The sequence below is a fragment of the Aotus nancymaae genome, unplaced genomic scaffold (genome assembly GCF_030222135.1).
Source record: "Aotus nancymaae isolate 86718 unplaced genomic scaffold, 86718_ANA_hifiasm-v0.15.2.pri h1tg000012l, whole genome shotgun sequence".
In the NCBI taxonomy this organism is placed as follows: Eukaryota; Metazoa; Chordata; class Mammalia; order Primates; family Aotidae; genus Aotus; species Aotus nancymaae.
Window position 1 is genome coordinate 41,610,395 of NW_026988423.1, and position 27,067 is coordinate 41,637,461.

Consider the following 27,067-nt stretch of genomic DNA (forward strand, 5'->3'; position numbering starts at 1 on the left):
AGAGTTATCACCCCAGCCAAGCAAAAAGATATACCTTTTTAAGAAGAGAAAAAACAGAAGGCAATGATGTATGACCTGGAAGTTACAGTGAGGTACAGCAAGGGTTGTGCTTCTAATATAAATTTGAGAAATTTCAAAAAGAAAGAACTTTTCCTGAAGAAGTGAAATGAAAAACACTACATCTCCAACCTGAGAGTAGGAAAATTAATGAGATCTCAGGAAGAAATAGAAATAGTTTAGAAGATGAGTGTTAAAGAAACAGATTTCAGAAGTAAAAATCAAAACCGGTTATAATTTTATTAAGAGCAAATACTTTAGGTAAACCCTGTTGTTTTAACATAGGTAACCAAATTTAAATGTTTTTGTATCAGTATATTTTAGCATCATAGATCAGTGTTTAGAAAGACAGTATAAACAGTCCCTTTTAATTATAGCCAATTTAATCACATGCAAAATTCCTTTTATGCATTGAACTTGATTATGACTTTTGTCAGATCATTGTTGATGTGCTTGGACATTCTGCTTTGTCCTACAATTCCTTATCCTTAATAATGAGTCACTTTAGTTTAGAACAAAAATTTATTACACAAGATTCTCATACAAAATTATTCTTGTTTTTAACCTTCCTTAAAAAACATATCTTCATATCCATAACTTTTTTCACATCTCTCTCTCCCTCTCTGTATTTTCTTTCTCATATCTGTATTTTGAAATAACCTTTAAATAAATTCTGAATTAGACGAAATTGTTCTTTAAAAATTTTTTTAATTAAAAAAAATTATTTTAATTTTTTTAATTAAAAAAAATTATTTTTATTTTTTTAAGACAGGGTCTCACTCTGTCAGCCAGACTGGAGTACAGTGGCACAATCATAGCTCGCTGTAGCCTGAAACTCCAGGCCTCAAGTGATCCTCCTACCTCAGCCTCCCTCATATGAGCCACTGTGCCTGACTCTAAATCATTCTTTTCTCAGTAAGGAACACATTTTTTTGCCCATCTTATACTTTTTTTCCTATTAAAACATACCATATGTATTCAGGCACATTTTATATATAGAATTATACATATTCACTAGAATTTTTAACTGTTTGTAACCTTTACTTTTAGTGAAAACCTAGAAAGCAAGATCTTGAATTGTTTTTCACTTATAACTATTTTATAAATGAGAACCATTTTATAATTTTTAGAAGTTTCTTTCCTTGTAACAGAATTTTTAAAATCTTAGTTGGAAATGACCCAAACATTTAGTACCTATTTTTAAATTTAACATAACTTTAAGATTTCAAATTGCTTGAAAAATTCATTTATAAGCATTTATCCCATTTACATTGATTTATTTATTAACAGTTTTCCTAGATTACTCATGAGAATTGAGATATTAGACAAAGCTAGTTGTCATTTCAAGTTATTTCCCTATTAATACTTTTTATAGCCTGTGAATATCAGGTGTCCAATAACTCAGAATATACACCTGTTTTTTTTCAACCAACAATGACAAATTAGTCTTATTTATCAAAATATTACACAAGAATCATTCAGTTTTAGGCTGGGCTTGTAGTTTTATAACCTTAGTGTGAAGCCCTGATGTCTTAAAATATCTGGTTGAGACAAATATGAATTGTCTGAGCAGTAAAACTAGGCAAAGATGCATGCTGACAAGTTTCAAGACATTTTAATTTATATTTTAGCAATAATTTTAAACCAGCTTATAGATTAAAGATTTACATAAATCATGTGAACGAAAAGGCACTTGGGATAATTACTATATAATTTATATGAGCACTCCTTTGTCTTTAAGGGACTTATTGCCAACTAACTATGCCAAGTTATACAATGTAGACATAGAATACATGTAAATATGTATAAACACATAAATATGCACAAAAATAAAGATCTTATAGTTTTTTGTTTTTAAATTTTTTTCATGAGATTATAATATAAACTCATTGGTTTATAAGACAGTTGGATCCAAATTATATTTCTGGCAAAACTGGAGCTGTTCATAGGGCTAAACTTTATTTGCCTCAATAGCTAATCTAATGGAGGCCATGGACCAAAATTTTGGGTACAGCAGTTTTCATGGCACTTTGATTAAAAAACAACCTTTATATCATCCCCTTCCCCTGACTTTTTTTTTATAGTTTCAGATGAGTTTGGGGTTAAATGTTTAATGTTTACATAATAGCTGGGACTGGCTGAATTGTATAAGTAAAATAAAGTCTCTAGGTAGCGTTGAATTAGTAACAGATAAGTCTTTTGTTTGCCTGTCTGGTTTGCTTAATTAGCAAATGTAGGCAGGGAAGAATTTTAGCAGGTGTTTGTTTTTCTTTTGGCTTTTTTTTTTTTTTTTTTTTTTGAGACGGAGTTTCGCTCTTGTTACCCAGGCTGGAGTGCAATGGCGCGATCTCGGCTCACCGCAAGCTCCGCCTCCTGGGTTCAGGCAATTCTCCTGCCTCAGCCTCCTGAGTAGCTGGGATTACAGGCACGCGCCACCATGCCCAGCTAATTTTTTGTATTTTTAGTAGAGATGGGGTTTCACCATGTTGACCAGGATGGTCTTGATCTCTTGACCTCGTGATCCACCCGCCTCGGCCTCCCGAAGTGCTGGGATTACAGGCTTGAGCCACCGCGCCCGGCCTTTTTTTTTTTTTTGAGACGGAGTTTCGCTCTTGTGGCCCAGGATGGAGTGCAATGACACGATTTCAGCTCTCTGCAACCCCTGCCTCCCCGGTTCAAGCAATTCTCGTGCCTTAACCTCCCAAGTAGCTGGGATTACAGGCGTATGCCACCATGCCCAGCTAGTTTTTGTATTGTTAGTAGAGATGGGGTTTCTCCACTTTGGTCAGGCTGGTTTTGAACTCCTGACCTCAAGTGATCCACCTGCCTCGGTCTCCCAAATTGCTGGGATTATAGGCGTGAGCCACCATGCCCGGCCTGTTTTGGCTTTTTCTTTTTGGCCTCTGTGTGCCAGAAAAAGCAAGATATTTTTGTATGTGTATGCTGGATAGACATACCTTTTATCATTTCTCTGAGCTCAAGATTTTGACATGTTTGACCTGAGTGCCTAGCATTATAAACATCTGTTTAGTTCTTTTTCTTTTAGAGATTAATTTTTCAATTAAATGTTACATCACCATACACAGTTGCTAGTTAGGCAAACCTAAATTTATATTTCTAAAAGGTGTCAAAATTTTTGGTTACCATGGAGCTGTTGTAATTTGTAAAGGCATTAATTTGAAAGCCCTTTAAGACTTCTCTCTCTCTCTTTTTAAAAAATATCCTGGCTGGAATGCCGAAAGCAGTGAGTTTCATCTCAACACCAGTAGAAAAGTCAGCAGATTTAAAGTAGGCAGAAAAACAAATAGAGGGATAGTGAATTACAAGATTCTACATGTTAACTCTAGAGTTGAAGCTCTTTTTGAATAATGATCCTTAGTGCTCTGAATTTTCCTTGTAATTTGCCCATCAGTTAAAAAATGTGCAGAAGAATGGGCCATAATATATAGCCTTCTATAGTCCCAGAAAACCTAGGATGCCTAAATGTTTGAGAATCTTCTTCCATTTCTTACTAATCTCTTGAGAGCAAAGAAAATTGTATAAATCCCATGAGGGAATGTCAGGAATTTAGACTGTTGTTTTAGATGGTGGCAACCACCCTGGTAGCTTTTTTTTTTGAGATTGAGTCTCACTCTTTCACCCAGGCTGGAGTGTAGTGGTGCAGTCTTGGCTCACTGCAACCCCCAACCTCCCGAGCTCAAGGGATCTTCCCACCTGAGCCTCCTGAGTAGTTGGGACTACAGGTGTGCGTACCACTACGCCTGTCTAATTGTTTGTATATTTCGGTAGATACAGGGTTTTGCCATGTTACTCAGTTTGGTCTTGAACTCCTGAGCTGAAGTGACCTGTCTGCCTTGGCTTCCCACGGTGCTGGGATTACAGTGTGAACCACTGCACCTAGCAGCCTAGTGGCTTTTTCTTTTCTTTTTTATTTTTTTCAGATGAAGTCTTGCTCTGTCTCCAGGCTGGAGTGCAGTGGTGCAATCTCGGCTCACTGCAACCTCCACCTCCTGGGTTCAAGCGATTCCCCTGCCTTAGCCTCCCGAGTAGCTGGGACTACAGGTGCGCACCACCATGCCCAGCTAATTTAAAAAATATATATTTTTAGTAGAGATGGGGTTTCACCATGTTGGCCAGAATGGTCTCAATCTCCTGACCTCCTGATCCACCTGCCTTGGCCTCCCAAAGTGCTGGGATTACAGGTGTGAGCCACCGTGCCCGGCCACCTAGTGGCTTTTAATTATTCTCCTATGCCCACTATCCAGAACATTTATTTTGGTCTCAGAAAGTTTTCAGAAACAAGCCTGGGAAGAGTCAAGCCAAATGAAAAGAACCCAAGATAAGGGTGTTCAAAAACATTTTAATGTAGGCATGCAGATCAAATAAGATATTAAATGAGGCACACAAACCAGAGTGAAGTCACGCCTCTCAGAGAGATTGTCAGTTTTTAGAAATCAAGAGTACCCAGTCCAGAAAGACTTTTCTTTATACTAGAAAATGCTTATCAGAAAAGGTAAAAAGTCTGTCATCCCAAGAGGATGTGTGAACGATTATTAAGGTGGCCTTATCCAAACCGCATTCCCAATAAAGTCAAGAAGACTACTTAGAGGAAGGATGCTCAGACTGAGAGAAGACTCACTAGGGCAGAAAAAGAGAACCACAGAGGCGAGAGGTCGAGGACTCAAGCGAGTGCTGCACAGTGGGGCTGAGAGTCACCAGTTCTCCTGGTGCTCTTTTTTCAGGTCCCATTTCTGACACCAATAATGCGAACCAGGTAACAAACAGAGGCCTTTTTCTAAAAAAAAGATATTTATTTGGGAGTAGAACATAGCAGTGGGAATATGTATCCTATAATAAACTACGTCCATTTTCAGGAAGGCAAAGAGTTGTTTTTTGCTTGTTTTTTTTTTTTTTTTTTCAAGAGAGAGGTTTTGCTATGTTGTCCAGGCTGCACTTGAACTCCTGGGTTCAAGTGATCCTCCTGACTTGGTCCCTCAAATAGCTGGAACTATTGTACCCACTACACCCAGCCTTTTTTATTTTTTGAGACGGAGTATTGCTCTATTGCCTAGGCTGGAGTACAGTGACACAATCTCAGCTCACTGCAACCTTCGCCTCTCAGGTTCAAGCGATTTTCCTGCCTCAGCCTCCCTCGTTGTTGGGATTGCAGCACACACCACCACACCTGGCTAATTTCTTTTGTATTTTTAGTAGAGACTGGATTTTTGCCATTGTTGGCCAGGCTGGTCTCAAACTCCTAATCTCAGCTGATCCACCCACCTCGGCCTCCCAAAGTGCTGGGATTATAGGCATCAGCCACCATGCCCAGCCTACATCCAGCTTCAAAGGAAAAAATGAGGAGTGTTATAGAATTGTTTTGAAGTCATTATTTTTTTCTACAAAGATCAATTACAAGGGTGATGCTATCAAAGGTTGGACAGGCAGTTGCTGGGCTGATGTCCTTACAGAAGTATTCCTGTGTAAGGTTGTGATGGCCTTTGTTCAAGTTGTGACTTTTGTAGAATCTTTTCTGTTATCAGGCACGCAAGCATGAGAGCCCTCTCTTTATGACCTTCCTCAGCTGTGTTTGCCAGGGCTTAACATCAGTAACTCCACATTGATTCTGGTAACTTCACACTTTCCTCTCTCCATTGAATTACTTTTTAGGCCATTGTAGATGGTCAGTCCATCATACGGGCAGGCCTATTTCTGGCCTATTTGAAGAGTCTATTTGAAGAGTTAAATTCTGTGCCACTGATAGATTTGTCTATCCTGTGCCAGTACCACGTTGTCTTGATTATGTGAGCTTTTGTAGTCAGTCTGAAATTATGTAGTATAAGTTCTCCATCCTGGTTTTGTTTTATGGCCAAGATTGCTTCCACCCTTCTTTTGCATTTCTTTTTTTTTTTTTAATTTTTCTAGACGGAGTCTTGCTCTGTAGCCCAGACTGGAGTGCAGTGGTGTGATCTCAGCTCACCGCAACCTCTGACTCCCGGGTTCAAGCGATTCTCCTGCCTCAGCCTTCTCAGTAGCTGGGTTTACAGGCATGTGCCACCATACCCAGCTAATTTTTGTGTTTTTAGTAGAGACGGGGTTTCACCACGTTGGCCAGAGTGGTCTCAAACTGGAGACCTCCAGTGATCCGGCTGCCTTGGCCTCCTCCCAAAGGGCTGGGATGACAGGTGTCAACCGCGCCACACTACCAGTTCTTTGCATTTCTGTATAAATTAGAATCAACTTGTGAATTTGTTCTGTATGCCATTTAAATAACTTTATTGAGATAAAATTTACATACAGTTCACCCATTTAAAGTGCATAGTTTAATGGTTTTCAGTAATGTCACAGGCTCTGCATCCATAATCATAATTATTGTAGAACATTTTTGTCCCCTCTAAAAGAAATCCTGCTCTCATAAGCAGTCAATTCCCATACTCCTTTCTCCCCTAAGTCCCAAGGAACCATTAATCTGCCTTCTATCTGTATAAATTTGCCTAATCTGGGCATTTCATGTAAATGGAATTGTATAGTATGTGTCCTTTTGTGCCTGGTTTCTTTCACTTAGTAAAGTGTTTTCAAGGTACATCCACGTTGTATTAGGTATCAGTACTTCATTCCTTTTCATGTCTAATAATAATTTGTGTATGGATATACCACATTTTGTTTATCTGTGTATCAGTTGATGGTCATTTGGGTTGTTTTTTCTTTTTGGATGTTATGAATAATGCAATATAGGGAGACCCCTGTCCCTACAAAAAAATTAGTTGAGTGTATGCCTGTAGCCCTAGCTACTTGGAAAGCTGAGGCAGGAGGATTGCTTGAGCCTGGGAGGGTGAGGCTGCAGTGAGCTGTGATTGCACTGCTGCACTCTAGCCTGGGCAATGGAGTGAAACCCTGTCTCAAAAAATAAATCAGTGGGTAAATAATGCTACTATAGACATCATTATTATTATTATTTTGAGACAGAGTCTTGCTCTGTCACCCAGGCTGGAGTGGCGTGATTTTGGCTCACTGCAACCTCCGCCTCGTGGGTTCAAGCAAATCTCTTGTTTCAGCCTCCTGAGTAGCTGGGATTACAGGAGCCCACCACCACATCCAGCTGATCTTTGTAATTGTAGTAGAGGTGGGGTTTCACCATGTTGGCCATGCTGATCTCGAACTCCTGACCTCAGATGATCCGCCTGCCTCAGCCTCCCAAACTGCTGAGATTACGGGCATGAGCCACTGCGCCTGCCTGACATTATCATATGTACATGTTTTTGCATGGAGATATGTTTTCATTCATTTCCTACCTATGTGTATGAGGGTTCCGGTTTCTCCTCAGCCTTGCCAGCATTTGTTATTGTTCATTTTTTTTTATTATTGCCATCCTGGGGCGTGTCAGGTGATATCTCTTAGAGGTTTGCATCTTCCTGCAGACCGTGATGTTGAGCATCTTCTCATTTGCAAATTGGATGTTTGTATATCTTCCTCGGAGAAACGTCCCTTCAAATCCTTTGCCCATTTTCACATCGGACTATGTGTCTCTTGTTGGATTGTAAAAGTTCTTTTATACTCTGGATAAGGGCTCTTTATCAGGTACCTGATTTTCGTCTCTTGCCGCTGTTTGTGGCTGTATCTCCAGGAGCTGAGTTACTGTAGGCCTCCAATAACTCCGTTCCTGGTGATGTAGCAGCTCCAGGCCTGTCTGCCAGACCTTTTCTCAGACTGTTTTGCCCTGGCAAGGTTCTCCATATAAAACTCATTCTCATTACTGTTATTGGTTAGTTCAACTCTGACAGTACTAGGCCGGGTGTCAAGGCTCACTTTGGGAGGCTGAGACATGTGAATCACCTGAGGTCAGGAGTTGGAGACCACCTGGCCAACCAACATGGTGAAACCCTGTCTCTACTATAAAAAATAAAAAAATAGCCAGGGATGGTGGCACTTGGCTGTAATTCCAGCTACTCTGGAGGCTGAGGTGGGAGAATCACTTGAATCTGGGAGGCAGAGGTTGCAGTGAGCCAAGATTGTGCCACTGCACTCTAGCCTAGGCGACAGAGCCAGGCTTATTCTCAGAAATGATCATCACCATCGTCATCATCATCAACATCTGGCAGTTCTAATGAAACCAACTTTTCTTCTCCAACAATGCTTGACTTTTACGTCCTTTATTACTATTTTCAAACATTTCTATCCTGGGTTCACGATTACGATCCCTCCCGCTGACCATCTTTCACTTTCCATTTCTACGTGCTCCTTCCACTGTGAGCCCCACCTCTCCCTGTGCCATCCTTTTCCATTGTGCCCTCTTGGGCTTTGCAGGAAACATCCCTCTGCCTTCATTTTTCTCCTGGACTGCCCTTGCCTGTTTTCACAATCTGCACTTGACCTTTGCTTGATACTTCAGTTACCCTGGTGGTCCTTCTTCATAAAGAACCTGGTTCTTAGCCTCTGCTCTTGTCAGAATACCATTCTCCAGATTTCTCTGTTGAATCTTTTTAGTACCATCTGCTCCACAACCTGTTGCTATTATTTGTGGATACTTGAGAAACTCTTCTTCCTGTTTTTCATTCCTTTTCCTCTAGCTTTATCCTAAGGGGCAGGAATATTCCAACAGATGACACTTCCCTTTGTTTAAAATTTGAGACCGGCTTGCTCTGTCGCCCAGGCTGGAGTGAAGTGGCACGATCTCAGCTCACTGCAACCTCACCCTCCCAGGCTTAAGTGACCCATCTGGAGTAGCTGGGATTATAGATGTACACCACCACGCCCAGCTAACTTTGATATTTCTTATAGAGATTGGGCTTCACCATGTGTCCTAGGCTGGTCTTGAACTCCTGGACTCTCATGATCTGTCCACCTTTGCTTCCCAAAATGCTGGGATTATAGGCATGAGCCACCACGCCTGGCCAGGCTGGAGTACAGTAATGTAGTCATGGCTCACTGCAGCCTCAACATCCCTGGCTCAAGTGATTCTCCCACCTCAGACTCCTGAGTAGCTGGGACTGTAGGTGCGCACCACAATGCCTGGCTAATTTTTAAATTTTTCTGTAGAGACAGGGTCTCCTTATGTTGCCCAGGCTGGTCTTGAACTCCTGCACTCAAGTGATCCACCCGCCTTGGCCTCTCTAAGTGCTGGGATTACAGGTGTGAGCCACTGTGCCCAGCCAGATGACACTTATGTTATTCCATCTAAGCCCTGTCATTTTATGTATTTTTAATACTTCTCACATCCCAAGTTTCTTCTTTCCAGTCCAGTGATTTTCAGTAATAACAGACTCAGTGCCTTTTGTTTATACTCTATACTACTGTTAAAGTAAATTTACGGATAATATAATATTGCCCAAACTATAAGATAATGAGAGAAAAAGGGAAGTCCTTAATATTAAATATTATGTATTTCTGTACAAACATAGTCTGGCACTACTACATTAGAAGGTGTCATGAAGCAGTTAGCTACTTGCACCTACTTATAATGGATATGTTTAGCTTTTACAGAGGTAAAGTGGCCAGGTGCAGTGGCTCACTCCTGTAATCCCAGCACTTTGGGAGGTCAAGGTGAGAGGATTACCTGAGGTCAGGAGTTTGAGACCGACCTGGCCAACATGATGAAACCTCATCTCTTCAAAAAATATAAAAATTAGCCAACGTGGTGGCATGTGCCTGTAGTTCCGGCTACTTGGGAGGCTGAGGCACGAGAATCGCTTGATCTGGGAGGCGGAGGTTGCAGTGAGCCGAGATTGCATCACTGCACTCCAGCCTGGGCAACAGAACAAGACTCTGTCTCAAAACAAAACAAAACAAAACAAAACCAAAAACCAGAACACAAACAAGAAGAAGTAAGTAAAGAGACTAGAGGTTTTTGTTGTTTTATAAGAATATCAAGACACACTTGTTTATATGTGGTAGGAGAGGGAAATAGCCATTATTGAAGTAGGGCTAGCATGCCCACAAATAACAGGCATTCCTTGGAGGTATTTCAGGTTTTGTTCCAGACCGCTGCAATGAAGCAGATATCACAATAAAGCGAGCCACACAAATGTTTTGGTTTCCCATTCCCTATAAAAGTGATGTTTACACTGTACTGTAGTCTGTTAAGTGTGCGCATGAGGCCTAAAAAATGTAATTTTAAAAATCATAATTAATTAAAATATATTTTGTTTCTAAAATTGCTAATGATCATCTGAGCCTTCAGGGAGTCATAGTCTTTTTGCTGGTGGATGGCTGCTGACTGATGAGGATGGCAGTTGCTGAAGGTTGGGGTGGCTGTGGCAGCTTTTTAAAATAAGACAGTGGTGAAATTTGCTGCATCAGTTTACTCTTCCTTTCACAAAAGGTTTCTCTGTAGCATGCAATGCTGTTTGGTGGCCTTTTGCTCACAGTAGCACTTCTTCAAAACTGGAGTCAATAGTCTCAAATGGTGCCACTGCTTTATTAACTAAGTGTATGGAATATTCTAAATCTTTTGTATTTCATCAGTGTTCACAGTATTTTCACCAGTAGTAGATTCCATCTCAGGAAACTACTCCCATTGTTCATCTGTAAGAAGTGACACCTTGGCCAGGCATGGTGACTCACGCCTATAATCCCAGCACTTTGGGAGGCCAAGGTAGGCAGATCACCTGAGGTCAGGAGTTTGAAAGCAGCCTGGCCAACATGGCGAAACCCCGTCTCTACTAAAAATACAAAAATTAGCCGGTGCAGTGGTGGGTGCCTGTAATCCGAGCTACTTGGGAGGCTGAGGCAGGAGAATTACTTGAGGCCAGGAGTTCAAGACCAGCTTGATCAACATAATGAGTCCCTGTCTCTAACAAAATTAAAAAACAATTAGTTGGACCTAATTGTTTTTTAGGTGGCACCTACCACCTCCTCTTTGGGAGGCTGAGGCGGAAGGCTTCCTTGAGCCTGGGACTTTGAGCCTGCAGTGAGTTATGATCACACCACTGCATTCCAGTCTGGGAGACAGAGCAAGACCCTGTCTCTCTACAAAATGACAAAGATTTAGCATAATTTGTAAGGCCCCTTGGATTTTCAGAATGATGTATGAACATTAAGTTCAACTTAAAGTCACCAGCCACATTTGCTTCTAGCAAGAGAGTGAACCAATCCTTTGAAAATTTGAAGGCATTGACTTCTCCTTTCTAGCTGTGAAAGTCCTAGATGGCATCTTCTTCCAATAGAGGGTAGTTTTGTCTACCTTGAAAATCTGTTTTTGGGTGTTCTCACCTTCATGAATGATCTCAGCTAGACATCCCTCCCTCTTCCTTCCTTCCCTCCCCGCTTCCCTCCCCTCCCTCCCCACTTCCCTCCCCTCCCCTCCCTCCCTCCCCCATCGCCTCCCTGCTTCCCCTCCCATCCCCTCCACCAGCCCCTCTCCATTCCCCCTTCCCCCTCCCCCATCCTCTCCCTCCCCTCCCATCTTCTCCCTCCCTCCCTTTTCCTCCTTTCCCCTTCCCTCCCCTCCCCTTCCCATCTTCTCCCTCCCTCCCTCCCTTCCCCTTCCATCCCCTCCCTCCTTCCCTCCCTTCCTTCCTTCCTTGCTTCCTTCCTTCCTTCCTTTGTCTCTCTCTCTTTCGTTTGCTTCTTAGTAAAAGTTTGATTGTGTTTCTAGACTGGAGTGCAGTGGCACAATCATAGCTCACTGTAAACTCAAACTCCTGGGCTCAAGCAATCCTTCTGCCCCCAGCCTCCCAAGTAGCTAGGACTATAGGCTCATGTCACTGTGCTCAGTTAACTTAAAAAAAAAAAAAAACTCCTTTGTAGCGGTGGGCAACTATGTTGCCCAAGCTGGTCTTGAACTCATGGCCTCAAGTGATCCTTCTGCCTCCACCTCCCAAAGAACTGGGATTATGGGGCAACCTGCCACTCCTGGCCTGGTTGTTTTTTTGTGGTAGTCTGTTTTTGAGTATTTGTTATTATCACCAGTATTTTCTGTAAAGGGGAATTTAGAAGGGAAAGACTTGATTCATATTTTAGACTTCTGTATTACCAGATAGCACAGGTTGTATTGATTACATTCATGTGAAATTCATCACATCAGTAGACCTAAGATCTGGTCAACCCACCGTTTGCGATGCTAATACTGAAAATTGAAACACGGTAATCATACTCTCTTCCCTCCTTTGTTGAGCTATGTTTTCTTCTGTGTCTTTAGAACTTTATTTTGGCATTATTATAACGTCTAGTTTTCTGTCAACCATTCAGCAAATGTTTGCTTAAAAAAAAAAAACCACCAGTTGTTAATATTAATACTTCCCTGAAATAGTATCTAATTAGAGTTGTAAAAGCATATTTTTAATTCTGTCATTTCTTCTGCATTACTAGCTAGCATTATTCTGTAAAGGAGAGCTTTTCTTTCCTTTTTTTTTTTTAATCAACCAAGATACTTAGTTACTCTGAAATACTGTTCCTACTGACAACGCATGATAAATGCCTGATATTTTTTTCTCTTAAATTACTAATTTTCAAAGTAGGAGTTGTTTTAATTGCCACCTCAAATGGTGACTTTTCCCCTTGTTTTTGAATATTACTATGTAATGATGCATTTTCATCAACTCCACCCATTACAGTTATCTTCTGGTTTGATCATCAAATTTTCACAATTTGGCTGGTGGGAAATTTTTCAGTGGACTCCTGTGTCTTATTTTTAAATTTTAGGGTGTTTTCAATTTTATTGCTGTATAATTGACATATGAGAAATTGTACATATTTAAAGTGTACATTTTGATTTTTTTTTTTTTCGAGTTGGAATCTCATCCTGTTGCACAGGCTGGAGTGCAGAAGTGTGATCTCTGCTTACTGCAACCTCTACTTCCTGGGTTCAAGCGATTTTTCTGCTTCAGCCTCCCGAGTAGCTGGGATTAGACGTGCCTGCCACCATGCCTGGCTAATTTTTGTATTTTTATTAGAGACAGGGTTTCACCATGTTGGCCAGAGTGGTCTCAAACTCCTCACCTCAAGTGATCCACCTGCCTCGGCCTCCCCAAGTGCTAGGATTACAGGCATGAGCCACCCTGCTCTGTCTGATGAGTTTATATACATATATATGCCCATAAAGCTATCACCATAGTTAAGATAATATTTCCTTAATACAAAATGTTTTGTATTTCCAAAATATAAAAGTTTCCTTGTGCTTCTTTATAATCCATTTTTCTCTTTACTTCCTGGAAACCACTGATTTGCTTCCTGTTGCTGTATATTAATTAGAGAGACTCTACCCTTCTCCCCAGCCCGCAGCCCTCTAAAGTGGCCTGGCCTATGATTCTGTCGATCCTTGCTGGGCCTGAGATTATCTTCCCCTACCAACAGATACGATGTTGGCTGGGTGGCACTACCAAGAGGGACCCCACCACCACAATTGGCCCAGCTGGGGGACCCTCTTTGTCTCTGTGGGTCTGAGACTTCCCTCTCTACCCAGAGATACTGGGGCTGCCAGAGGGCATAGGCCAGAGAAGCTGCCACAGAAGCAGCCTGGCATTAGAATTCTGCTGGCCTGACATTCTCCACTGAGAGACTCCCAGTGGGCCAGGCTGGAGGAGTCCCTCCCTCCCCCTTAGACAGCTCCAGCAGGGACCAGTAGGAGTCTAAGAAAAATTATACTGCATAGGCTGTGAAAATTAAACTGCCATTGGAACCACAGCACACAGAAGTAGGACAGGACCTGCATACTAAGTGGAAATAATGTACTAAAAGAAAAGAATCAATGAACTAGGGTCTGGAATTTCCAACATAATAGAATGTCTAGGATGCAACGAAAACATCTCTTGCCATTCCAAGAAACAAGAAAATCACACCTTAAATAAGAATAATCAACTGACACCAACACCAGATAAATCAAGTGATGGAATTAACTGACAAGGATTTTAAAGTAGCTGTCATAAAAATGCTTCAGCCATCAGTTACAAATTGTCTTGAAACAAATGAAAAAGAAGTCTCAGCAAAGAAAGAGAAGTTTTAAAAGAACCAAGAGGGAATTCTAAAATTGAGAAATACAGTAAGAGAAATAAAGAAATCTCTGATTGAAGGGCTCAGTAGTCAAGTGGAGATGACAAGATAGAATCGGTGACCTTAACAGATCAATAGAATGATTGGTGAACAGGACAAAACGATAGAATTTACCCTGTCTGTGCCCGGTGTGTTGGCTCACGCCTGTAATCTTAGCACTTTGGGAGGCCAGGGCGGGTGGATCACCTGAGGTCAGGAGTTTGAGGCTGGCGCTGGCCAACAAGGTGAAACCCTGTCTCCACTAAAAATACAAAAATTAGCTGGGTGTGGTGACGTGTCCCTGTAATCCCAGCTACTTGGGAGGCTGAGGTAGGAGAATTGCTTGAATCCAGGAGGCGGAGGTTGCAGTAAGCTGAGATCGCGCCATTGCACTTCAGTCTGGGTGACAGAGCCAGACTTGGTGTCAAAAAAAAAAAAAGATTTTTACCCAATCTGAACAACATAGACAAAAGTAGACTGGAAAAGAACATTCAGTATAGCCTTAGAGACTGCAGGGCAGTATAGGCTGAGTATCCCTAATTTAAATATCTGGAATCGGAAATGCTTCAGAATTCAAAATGTTTTGAGCAATGAGATGATGATCAAAGGAAATACTCATTGGAACATTTTGGATGTCAGATTTTTTTATTAAAGATGCACAGCCAGTATGTGTATTGCAAATATTCCAAAATCTGAAAAAATTTGAAATCTGAAACACCGTTGGTACCAAGCATTTTGGATAAGGGCTGCTTAATTTGTGGTAAGAGATCCAACATTTATGTCATCGGCGTTGCGGAAGGAGAGTGAAATTTAATAAGTAGTACTGAAAGAGTATTTGAAGAAGTAATTGATTGAAGCTAGCCCAAATTTGATGAAAGACACCAACCGACAGCATCATGAATTTGAGGGGTCCCCAAACCGTATAAAACCAAAGGAATCCATACCGATACTTTATATAACTAATAATCTAAAAACTGGAGTGCTTGTTCTGGGTATTAAGTACAACATAATTAAATAGGATTCCCTGTTTAATAAATGGTGTTGAGAAAACTGGCTAGCCATGTGCAGAAAGCAGAAAGGACCCCTTCCTGACACCTTACACTAAAATTAACTCCAGATGGATTAAAGACTTAAACATAAAACCTAACACCATAAAAACCCTAGAAGAAAAGCTAGGCAAAACCATTCAAGACATAGGCATAGGCAAGGACTTCATAACTAAAACACCAAAAGCATTGGCAACAAAACCCAAAATAGACAAATGGGACTCAATCAAACTCCACAGCTTCTGCATGGCAAAAGAAACAGTCATTGGAGTGAATTGGCAACCAACGGAATGGGAAAAAATTTTGCAATCTACCCATCTGACAAAGGGCTAATATCCAGAATCTACAAAGAACTAAAACAGATTTACAAGAAAAAAACAAACCCATTCAAAAGTGGGCGAAGGATGTGAACAGACACTTTACAAAAGAAGACATATATGAGGCCAACAAACATATGAATAAGTGCTCATCATCACTGGTCATTAGAGAAATGCAAATCAAAACCACATTGAGATACCACCTCATGCCATTTAGAATGGCGATCATTAAAAAATCTGGAGACAACAGATGCTGGAGAGGATATGGAGAAATAGGAACACTTTTACACTGTTGGTGGGAGTGTAAATTGGTTCAACTATTGTGGAAGACAGTGTGGTGATTTTTCAAGGACCTAGAAACAGAAATTCCATTTGACCCAGCAATCCCATTACTGGGTATATATCCAAAGGATTATAAAATCGTTCTATTATAAAGACACATGCACACGTATGTACATTGTGGCACTATTTGCAATAGCAAAGACCTAGAACCAACCCAAATACCCATTGATGATAGACTGGACAAAGAAATTGTGGCACATATACACCATGGAATACTATGCAGCCATAAGAAACGATGAGTTTGTGTCCTTCATAGGGACATCGATGAACCTGGGAAGCATCATTCTCAGCAAACTGACAAACAGAAAATCAAACACCGCATGTTCTGGGTGTTGAACAATGAGAACACATGGACACAGTGAGGGGAACATCACACACTGGGGTCTGTTGTCGGGAGACTAGGAGAGGGACAGCAGAGGGTAGGGAGTTGGGGAGGGATAACATGGGGAGACATGCCAGATAATAGGTGATGGGGATGGAGGTAGCAAACCACAGTGCCATGTATGTACCTATGCAACAGTACTGCATGTTCTTCACATGTACCCCAGAACCTAAAGTGCAATAAAATATATATATATTTTAAAAAAATTCTTACATTAGATATGAGGAAAGGTCTCAAATCAGCAATCTAAGTTCTTAAGAAACAGAAAAAAAGAGCCAAGTAAAAAGAAAGAAAATGGAAAGAAGTGAAGAATAGAAATCAGTGAAACTGAAAATAACATAATAAAAAAGTGTTATGAAACCAAAAGCTAATTCTTTGAAAATGTCAATAAAATTGATAAGTCTTTAGTTAAGACTTAAAAAATACATAAGAAAACACAAGTCATCAATATCAGGAATGTAACATAATATTATTACAGGTCCTGTAGCCATTGAAATGATAATAAGGGAGTGCTGCAATTTTATGTTGATATTTTGGCAACATAGGTGAAATACATGTATTCCTCAAAAACCACAATTTATCAAAACTCAACCAAAATACATAATCTGAATAATCCTGTAAATCATCAAAGAAACTAATTTTGTAATTAAAAGGCTCCCCAAAGTGAAATCATAGGTTTCAGTGTTTTTTCTGAAGAATTCTACCAAATATTTAATAAAGATTAATGCTAGTTTTACTTCATATCTTCCCTAAAATACATGAGGTGGGGAACATTTCTCAACTTATTTTTTGAGGCCAGTATTAACCCGATAAAACCTGACAAAGACCGTGCAGTAAAAGAGAACTAAAGATCAATCTCTCAGAAATTTAGATGTAGAAATTCTCAATAAGATATTAGCAAATAGAGGCCAGGCCTGATGGCTCAAACCTGTAATGCCAGCCCTTTGGGAGGCTGAGGTGAGTGGATCATGAGGTCAGGAGTTCAAGACCAGCCTGGCTAACATGATAAAATCTCATCTCTACTAAAATTACAAAAATTAGCCAGGCCTGGTGGCATATGCGTGTAATCTCAGCTACTCAGGAGTCTGAGGCAGGAGAATTGCTTGAACTCAGGAGGCGGAGGTTGCAGTGAGCCGAGATTGCGCCACTGCACTCCAGCCTGGACAACAGACTGAGACTGTCTCAAAAAAACAAAAAAAAAAACAAAAAAAAACCCCCAAACCCTCAACATATTAGCAAATAGAATTCAGCCAAGTATAAAAAGAATTATTTGCCATAACCAAGAAGATTTTTCCCAGGTATGCAAGGCAGGTTCAACATTCAAAAACCAAAGCAATCCATCATATCAGACATGTTAAGAAAAAAAATCAGTCAGTCATATCAATTGATTCTGAAAAAACATTTGGCAGAGTCTAACCCTTCATCATTAAAAACTCTTGGCAAGTTACAAATAGAAGAATACTAACTTAATATAGAGTATCTACAAAATTCCTACAGCTAACATCATACCCAATATGAAAGAGTAAATGCTTTTCTCATAAGATTGGGAGCAAGACAAGTATGTCTGTGTTCACCACTCCTGTTTTACATAGTACTGTAAATTCTAGCCACTGGAAGTGGGCAAGAAAAAGAAAATGCATACAGTTTGCAAAGGCAGAAATAAAGCTGTCTTGTTTCGCAGATGACATGATTGTTAGGTAGAAAATCTCAAGGAAATGACAGAAAAAAAAAATTTCCTAGAACTTGAGTTCAGCAAGGTCACAGGATACAATATGAAAGCAGAAAAATCAGTTTTATTCTGTATATTAACAATGAACATATGAAAACCAAAATTAAAAAGTTCATTTACAGTCACTCCAGTGAAAGTAATATGCATAGATTTACATTTAACAGAACATACACAGGACTGGATGCTGAAGATTTTTAAAATACTGATGAAAGAAACGAAAATCTAAACAAACAGACATACCACATTCATGGATTAGAAAACTCAGTATAATAAACTGTCAATTCTCCCCAAATGGATTCTATAGATTGAACGTAATTCTTATAAAAATACCAGTAAGATTTTTGTAGAAATAGGCAAACTTAATCTAAGACTTGAAAGTCACAGACCCTAGAATAGCAAAAACAATGTTGACAAAGAAGAAAGAACTTTGGAAGAATAGTTCACTCTGATCTTGTAGCTTACTATATTGTCACAGTTATCGAGACAGGAGGGTACTGCTGGCAGAGGGATAGACTTATAAACCAAAGGAAAGACTAGAGATCCCAGAAATAGACTGACAAAATATGTTTAACTGGTTTTTTACAAAAATGCAAAAGCAGTTCTGTATTATTCCATTTTCATGCTGCTGATAAAGACACACCTGAGACTGCGAAGGAAAAGAGGTTCAATTGCACTTTCAGTTCCACATGGCTGGGAGGCCTCAGAATCATGGCAGGAGGCAAAAGGCACTTTTTACATGGTGGTGGCAAGAGAAAATGAGGAAGAAGCAAAAGTGGAAACCTGATAAACCCATCATATCTTGTGAGACTTGTTCACTATCATGAGACTAGTACAGGAAAGACTGGCTCCCGTGTTTCAGTTACCTCCCTGGGTCTCTCCCACAACACATGGGAATTCTGGGAGATACAATTCAAGTTGAGATTTGGGTGGGGACACAGCCAAACCATATCAAGTTCCATGGTGGAATTTTCAGGAGTAATTAGATATCCATAGGCCAAACCAACAGAAAAAAAATAAAAGACCCAAATACTGCTCCCCCCAACCAGTCTAAAAAAAGAGTTGTCTTAAACCTCACACCTTATATAAAAATTAATTCAAAATGGATCACAGACTTAAATAAACACTTGGAGAAATCATTTTTTAAATTGAAAAACATTCCATCCTCTTCTCACAGCCTCTATGCTGGTGTCTTACAGAGTCCTTTTGAAAAATCCTTTTAGTTCTTCAGTATTGGATTTGGACTGCACACCTCTGGGAAGCTCTCACTGGTCCTTTGGCAAAGCTACCTTGGTTGCTCTTCCATCTTTTTTTTTTTTTGAGATGGAGTCTTGCTCTGTGGTCAGGCTGTAGTGCAGTGGCACCGTCTCAGCTCACTGCAACCTATGCCTTCCGGGTTCAAGCGATTCTCCTGCCTCAGCCTCCCAAGTAGCTGGAACTAGAAGCGCACGCCACTATGCCTGGCTAATTTTTTGTGTTTTCGTAGAGATAGGGTTTTACCATGTTGGCCAGGATGGTCTTGATCTGACCTCGTGATCTGCCTGCTTTGGCCTCCCAAAATGCTGGGATTACAGGCATGAGCCACTGTGCCTGGCCTCTCTTCCAACTTACAGGCTCTTGTCCTTACATGATCGGTACTGTGTGCATGTGCAGAGAGATCTCTGGTCTGTCTTCCTCTTCGTAGGACAGTAGTTCTGGCAGATTCGTGCCCCACTCACCTGACCTCACTTAACTTTAATTACCTCATTAAAGGCCCTGTATCCGAATGTCGTTGCATTGGAGGTTATGACTTCAACCTGAGTAGGAGGGGGAAGCACGGGGCAGTTCATAACCAAGTGTAGTAACTTCTTAATAAACAGTGAATGAAGTGTACCGTTCTTCAACTTTGTTTCTCTAGTGACATGAGATTTTGTGGAAATTACTCTGTGATTCTGGCATTTGTTGGACATTTTGGTTTTCAGTGCTGTTTGCAAGATTTGAATGTTTTGTTTGCTGCCTTGTACATTTTATTAGGAACTTGGAAGAGGCTTGTAGGCACAAGTGTCTGGAACAGTATTTTCCCTTTACTCCTTTTTTTTCAAATGCAAGTACTGAGATGGACAGGGAAACTTTTTTTTTTTTGAAGTTAGAACAAAAACTAGTTAGGCTTCATGGTTAACTGGCAGTAATTAAGCTAGGAAAATTTTATGGAATGTTCTTTCATTGTGGACAGGCTTATATTAATAACAGTACTTTGGGAGGTTGAGGTGGGTGGATCACTTGAGGTCGGGAGTTTGGGACCAGCCTGACCAATATGGTGAAAGCCTGTATCTACTAAAAATACAAGTATTAGCCAGGCGTGGTGGCGCATGCCTGTAATCCCAGCTACTTGAGAGGCTGAGGCAGGAGAATCGCTTGAACCGGGAGGCGGAGGGTGCAGTTAGTTGAGATTGCACCACTGCAGTCTCCACTCCACTCCAGCCTGGGCAACAGAGCAAGACTCCGTCCAAAAAAATAAATAAATAAAGTAGTACACTGATACATACACACACACACCCTGTGTATGTGTAAAGGCTACTCATTCGTGTCTCCCCTTTCCATCTCCTTGTTCATTGTTGGTATTGTTAATTCCGTATTATTTCAGTCACTTGGCCTCAAAATCAGTTATTTTGGATGACTTCCTTTGTTCTGCCCCTCAGTGGGGAATGACATTGATTTTACTTCTTTAGTACCCTTCCCTTCCACTGATCTTAGGAGAAAGTCATCATTCCCTCTCTTGCATCACCTTCTCCCAGGCTTCACTGCTTTCACTTGCACTGAAATCAAGCTCATCTTACCCAGAGATCTGATTTTACCTTTTAAGCTTGACATCATCTTGATTCCAACCCTAGTTGATCTAGATATTTCTTTAGATTACCTTCTTACTACAGGTACCAATTTATATGTCTCATGTGATACATGGTTTTATCCCTTGCATCAAATAGTGATCTTTTTGGGAATAATCTATTTCTTCTATACCTGTGACTTGCCCCCATAATGTCTCAAATATTTATACTTCAAGGCTGGGCACAATGGCTCACTCACAACTATAATCTTAGCATTTGGGGAGACTGAGGTGGGAGGAATCGCTTGAAGCCAGGAGTTCGAAACCAGCCTGGGCAACATAGTGAGACCTCATCTCTACAAAAAATTAAAAAATAACCAGGCATGGTGGCTCACACCCATAGTCCCAGCTACGTGAGAAGTTGAGGCGGGAGGATTGCTTTAATCCAGGAGTCGGAGGTTGCAGTGAGCTATCATTGCAACACTGCGCTTCAGCCTGGGGAACAGAGCAAGATCCTGTCTCAACAAACAAAAACAAAACAAAACAAAAAAAACCCCACTCCTGTATGCATTCCCTTACCTATCCTCCTTTATTCAGAGCAGGGATATGCTTACATATGCAGACCACCCCCATGTTTTAGGTGTCTGTTTTATTTGTTTCCTAGCGTTACATATTATTGTACTAATATTATTTGAAGGAGTCCGATGGATTTGAAAATGAAAGCATTAGTGATTCTCCCTATAGAGTTTTCAGAGTTAATGAATCATAGGTTTATTTCACTGGGCTTTAGTAAAAACCCAAAGCACTGCCAAAACCCTAAAATGGTCTAATGCTAATTTCCTGCATCATGCAGATACCAGTAGGAGTGTTCGTGGTTATGAAACACATGGTTTCTTCTTAAAAATGATGCCTTGGTGGTTTGTTTCTGTGCTTTGACGATTTTATTCAAATTGTGATTTGTTTACCTGTCATAGTCGATGCTCCGAGGGAGAGGAGGTTGTTACAAACACACATTCTATGGAATTGAGAGCCATCGCTGCATGGAAACCACCCCGAGCTTGGCGTGTGCTAATAAATGTGTCTTCTGTTGGCGGTAAGTAAAAATGAATGGTCATGGTGATCGAATATGTAATGAGCTGTGGTCATCCATCTGCCCAGCTCACACTCAGACTTTCCTAAGAGCTCTGCTGTCTTGGTGATTAATTTCCTTTTTATTTCGAGTATTACAAGTTTATGCATTTGGTTGTTTTCTTGACCAATTTTGTCAGGAGGTTGTTAATTTTTTTAGTCTTTTAAGAACAAGATTTTAGCTTGTGGAGCCTCTTCATTATATCTTTGTTTTGTATTTCAGTAATCTATTTTTTTTTCTATTCTTTTTCTTTCTTCTTTTTTTTTGATTCGGAGTTTTCACTCCTGTTGCCCACGCTAGAGTGCAGTGGCATGATTTTGGCTCACTGCAACCTCCGCCTCCCAGATTCAAGTGATTTTACTGCCTCAGCCTCCCGAGTAGGTGGGACTACAGGCACCTGCCACCATGCGCAGCTAATTTTTGTATTTTTAGTAGAGATGGAGTTTCACAATGTTGGCCAGGCTGGTCTCGAACTCCTGACTTCAGGTGATCCGCCTGTGTCGGCCTCCCAAAGTGCTGGGATTACAGGTGTGAGCCACTGTGCCCAGCCTTCTATTCTTTTTCAAATTTAAGTTGGATTGGTAGCTCGCTGATATTCAATGTTCTGTAATTAATTAAAATTTACCTCTAAGTACTTCCTTAGCTGCATTCCATAGATTTTCGTTAGTAATATGTTAATTATGATTCACTTACAAACATTTTCTAATAGTAATGTGACTTCTATGTAACTCATGGGTTAGAAAATTACTTATTTTTAGTATTGTACTTATTTTAGATTTGGGGGGGTTATATCTTTGTTATTCATTTTCACCCAAATTGTATTATTATTAGAGAACGTGGACTTTATAAAACATTATTTGAAACTTACTGAGAAGTACTGTATGCCTAGTATAGTGTATAGCCAGTTTAAAAAAAATCTAATGTATGTACATGAAAAGAGTATGTATCTTTATTGTTGAGTAATAAAACCACAGCAAAATCTATTCTCTGTTACTGATTACATGTTTATTTTATGTTATTCTATGGTCCTCTTTATCCATAATAATGCCTTTTGGCTTAAGAGCTGTGTTGTCTTATATTAATATAGCTATACTAGATTTTCTTTGGTTGTTAATGCTTGCCAGGATTTTTTTCCCCTCTTCCTTTATTTATCCTCAGCTTTGTCCTTAAGTATGTTGTTTTTATAAACAAGAGTTTGGCTGGCTTAATTTTTTTAAATCAAGTTTTTGGAAGTTTAATTTACATACAATAAAATGTACCTATTTAAAATATACAGCTCAATGGATTTTGCTAAATACGTATACTGTGTAAGGATGACTGCAATCAAGATACAGAACATTTCATTACTCCTAGAGGTTTCCTTGTATCTGTTTGCAGTCAGTTTAACTCACTTCACCCAGCCCCAGGCAGACTGATCTGCTTTCTGACTATATATATATATATATATATACATATATTAGTTTGCTTTTCTAGGCTTGCGTAAAAATAGAATCATGTAGTATCCATTTTTGTGCAGGGATTCTTTTGTAAAATGGTTTGAGATTCATCCACATCATTGTGTAAATCAGTAGCGTGTTCCCTTTCATTGCTGAGTAGTGATCTGTTGTGTGGTTATGCTGTAGTTCATTTATCTACTCACCTCTAGGTGAACATTTGGATTATGGCCAGGTTTTAACTGGATTATGAATAAAGCTGCTGTGAATGTTAGTGTATAAAAATTTTTTAGACAAATAGTTTTGTTTCTCTTGAACAAACACTGTGAGGAATTGCTGGATTTGTAAACGTCCATTTGGAGAGTTTTTCTTTTGTAACTGGTTAGTTTCGCCTGTCTTACTTATGGTGATTATCAATAAATAGTGATACAGTACTGATAAAAATTTATTTTTATTCTGTCCTTTTGTGCTTTCTGTTTATCTTGCTCTCCTACATTGTTTTCTTTTTTTCTATCTGTGACTAGTTTTATGCTACGGTGTCTGACTAGGTTCTTGTTTGAGGTTTTTCAGTTTATCTTGCTGGAAGTACAGGCCATGAATGTTGTGTTGCAGCTTGTTACAGCCCATTATATGTGGAATTGAGTCTTTTACAACAAATGGGAATAGTTTAAGTGAAAGAAAATGGCTAAATGGCACAATTCTGTCTCTCTTTTTTGGGTGATGGTGGTGCTTGCTACTAACCCATTTCTTTTTCTTTTTACTTTATTTATTTATTTTTAAGATGAAGTCTCGCTCTGTCACCCAGGCTGGTGTCCACTGGCACAATCTCAGCTCACTGCAACCTCTGCCTCCTGGGTTCAAGTGATTCTCTTGCCTCAGCCTCCCAAGTAGCTGGGACTCCAGGTGTGCACATCAAGTCAGGCTAATCTTTGTATTTTTAGGAGAGAGAGTGTTTCACCATATTAGCCAGGCTGGTCTTGAACTCCTGACCTCAGGTGAGCCGGCCACCTTAGCCTCTCAAAGTGCTGGGATTGCAGGCGTGAGCCACCGTGCCCAGCCTCCTAACCCATTTCTTTCCTTCACTGACAACTGCTTGCTGTTCAACTCCTAGTTCTCTACGCCGACTTATGTCTCCATAGCAGCTCATTTTACTGTGGTCACTAATGACTTCCTTATTATCTAATCTAATAAAAGCTACTTAATTCTTATCTTAGTTGAATGCTAACAAGACATGCTGGGAAAGAAGAGGAAAGGCCACTCCTTTTGCTGGATTCGGAGACATCAGTCTCTTCTAGTACCCTACCCAGTTTCTTTTCAGTTTCCCCTATTAGCTCTTCTGTTTCTGTCCGTTGACTTTTTTTTATGACTCTATGCTATGATGGTAGGAGAAGTAAATCATTTCCATGGCTTCATTTCCCATCTGTAGTTTGACACCTTTAAATACTTTGTCTCCCGCCTCAGTCTCTTTTCCGAGTTTTCGTTCTCCATTTCTAACTGCCTGTTGCCTGTCTTCTCTTGGATTGTCCAAAGTCATTTCAAGCTTAATGTATTTATCATGGAATTTATTATGCTTGTGTTAACTTGTTCTGTTTTGGGTAATGGCACCATTAGCCATCTGATGGCCCAGGTTGGACATTTCTTCTCTTTTTCTGTAACTCACTGTATCCATTTGATTATCTAATTCTATTGATTATGTTTCAGATTCTCATTATTTCTTAACAATCAAAATGACTTAATACTTTCTAGTCAATGTCATCTATTAATTTATCTCCATATTGGTATAAGAGTTATATTTCTTTTTCTCCCGAAGTTATTCTTAAAAACATTATTTTGATTATTATAAACACTTATAATTTGATTTGGGGGTTAGAAGCAGATGTAGCAAGCAGATAGTGTTACAAATATGAGATCAGTGACTAATGGGATTGACTACTTTGAACTGGTAACACTAGTTTGACTCAATAGTAGTCAAAACCTTGGCTCATACACAGCTCCCTTCCTCCTCTTTTATGTCATTGTCACAAATTACAACTTTGTATACTGTATGCCCATTAACATAGATTTATAATTGCTATTTTATAATCTACAAGACAAGATCTGTTATCTCTTGCCTTTTAAATCATCAAGAGAAAAAATAGAGGAGTTACAATCCAAAAATACTGGCTGGGTGCAGTGGCTTATGCCTAGCACTTTAGGATGCCAAGGTGGATGGATCACTTGAGCCCAGGGGTTCAAGACCAGTCTGGGTATCATGGCGAAACCTCGTCTCTACAAAACATGCAAAAATTAACCAGGCAGGGTGGTGCATGTCTGTAGTCCCAGCTACTCCAGGAGGCTGAGGTGGGAGGGATCATAAGCCTGGGAGGTGGAGGTTGCTGTGAGACTTGATTATACCATCACACTCCAGCGTGGGTGACAGAGAGAGACCTTGTCTCAAAACAAACAAACGAAAAGCAAACCCAAATAAATAAAAATCCAAAATACAACAATGCTGGCTTTTGTATTTACCTATGTATTTTACCTTTATGTTGTTGTTCTTTGTGTATTTGTATAAGTCTGTCTAGTGTCCTTACATTTTTGTCTAAAGGACTCCCTTTGGCATTTATTGTAGAGCAGGTCTTCTAGCAATGAACTCTCTTAGTCTTTATTTGTCTGTGTCTTAATGTCGCCTTCATTTTTAAAGAATCATTTTGCTAGATACAGAAATCTAGAATGACAATTTTGTTCTTGTAGCATTTTAAATATATTCTCCCATTGACTTCTGGCCTCCATGGTTTCTGCTGAGAAATTGGTGGTTAATTTTACTAAGGATCTTTTGTATGTGATGAGCATCTTCTCTCTTGCTTCTCTCAAGTTTCTTTCTTTGTCTTATTCTTCCAACAGTTTGATTATAACATCCCTTGGTATGGATCTCTTTGCGTTTGTACTAGTTAGAGTTTGTTGAGCTTCTTAGTTCTGTGAATTCCTGTCTTCTACCAAATTTGGGAATTTTTCAATAATTATTTCTTCACGTGGTCTTTCTGTTCATTTTTATCTCCTTCTGAAACTTTTATTATGCATATGTTGGTATGCTTAATGGTGTCCCCCAGCTCTTTTCAGTTTGATGGTGTCCCAAGGCTCTGTTCAATTTTCTTCACACTTTTTTTTCCTCCTTAGACAAGTGAATTCCAAATTGATTTGTCCTCTCCTTTACTGAATTTTTTCTTCTGCCTGTTCCAGTCTCCTGTTGACACCCTCTAGTGAAGTCTTCTTTTCAGTTATTCTTTCACATTTCCTGTTTGGTTCCTTCTTATCATTTGCATCTCTCTCTTGATAGTCTGTGTTTGTTTAGACATTGTTTTATTAGTTCCCTGCACCTCTTTGTCCATGGTTTCCATGAGCTCTTTGAGCATGTGTAAGATAGTTGGTTTGAAGTCTTTTTTTAGTTGGTCTAATGTCTCTCCTTCCTCAGGGAGAGTTTTTGCTAATATCTGCTGTGAATGGGCCATACTTGTTTCTTTGCATGCTTTGTGTCTGAAGTTTGTGTCTTAAGCTCAGGGAATAGCTCATGATTTGACAGATTTCCTTGAGCTCATGGAGCCAAAGATAAAAAAATGGAAGAAAAGAAAGCTTCTAGTCTTTGCAGATTGACTCTGTGTTGGCACGTTTAACATTCTTTTTCTTCTTTTGTTTTCTTTTGAGACAGGATCTTGCTCTGTCACCCAGGCTGGAGTGTAGTGGTGGGATCTCTGCTCACTACAACCTCTGCCTCCTGGGTTCAGGCAATTCTCATGCCTCAGCCTCCCAAGTACTAGGATTACAGGCGTGTGCCACCACACCTGGCTAATTTTTGTATTTTTAGTAGAGACAGGGTTTCACCATGTTGACCAC

At 39.9% G+C, this 27,067-nt stretch overlaps 1 protein-coding gene across 3 annotated transcripts in view; it reads left to right on the plus strand.

The window, feature by feature from the left end:
• LOC105714933 (S-adenosyl-L-methionine-dependent tRNA 4-demethylwyosine synthase TYW1) overlaps positions 1-27,067 on the plus strand; it is a 257,762-nt gene that overhangs the window by 71,110 nt on the left and 159,585 nt on the right. For all 3 annotated transcript variants that reach the window (XM_012449092.2, XM_012449091.3, XM_012449093.3), the window contains exon 10: positions 21,610-21,728. In XM_012449092.2, the coding sequence (XP_012304515.1) occupies positions 21,610-21,728 (119 nt within the window). The remainder of the gene's footprint in view (positions 1-21,609; positions 21,729-27,067) is intronic.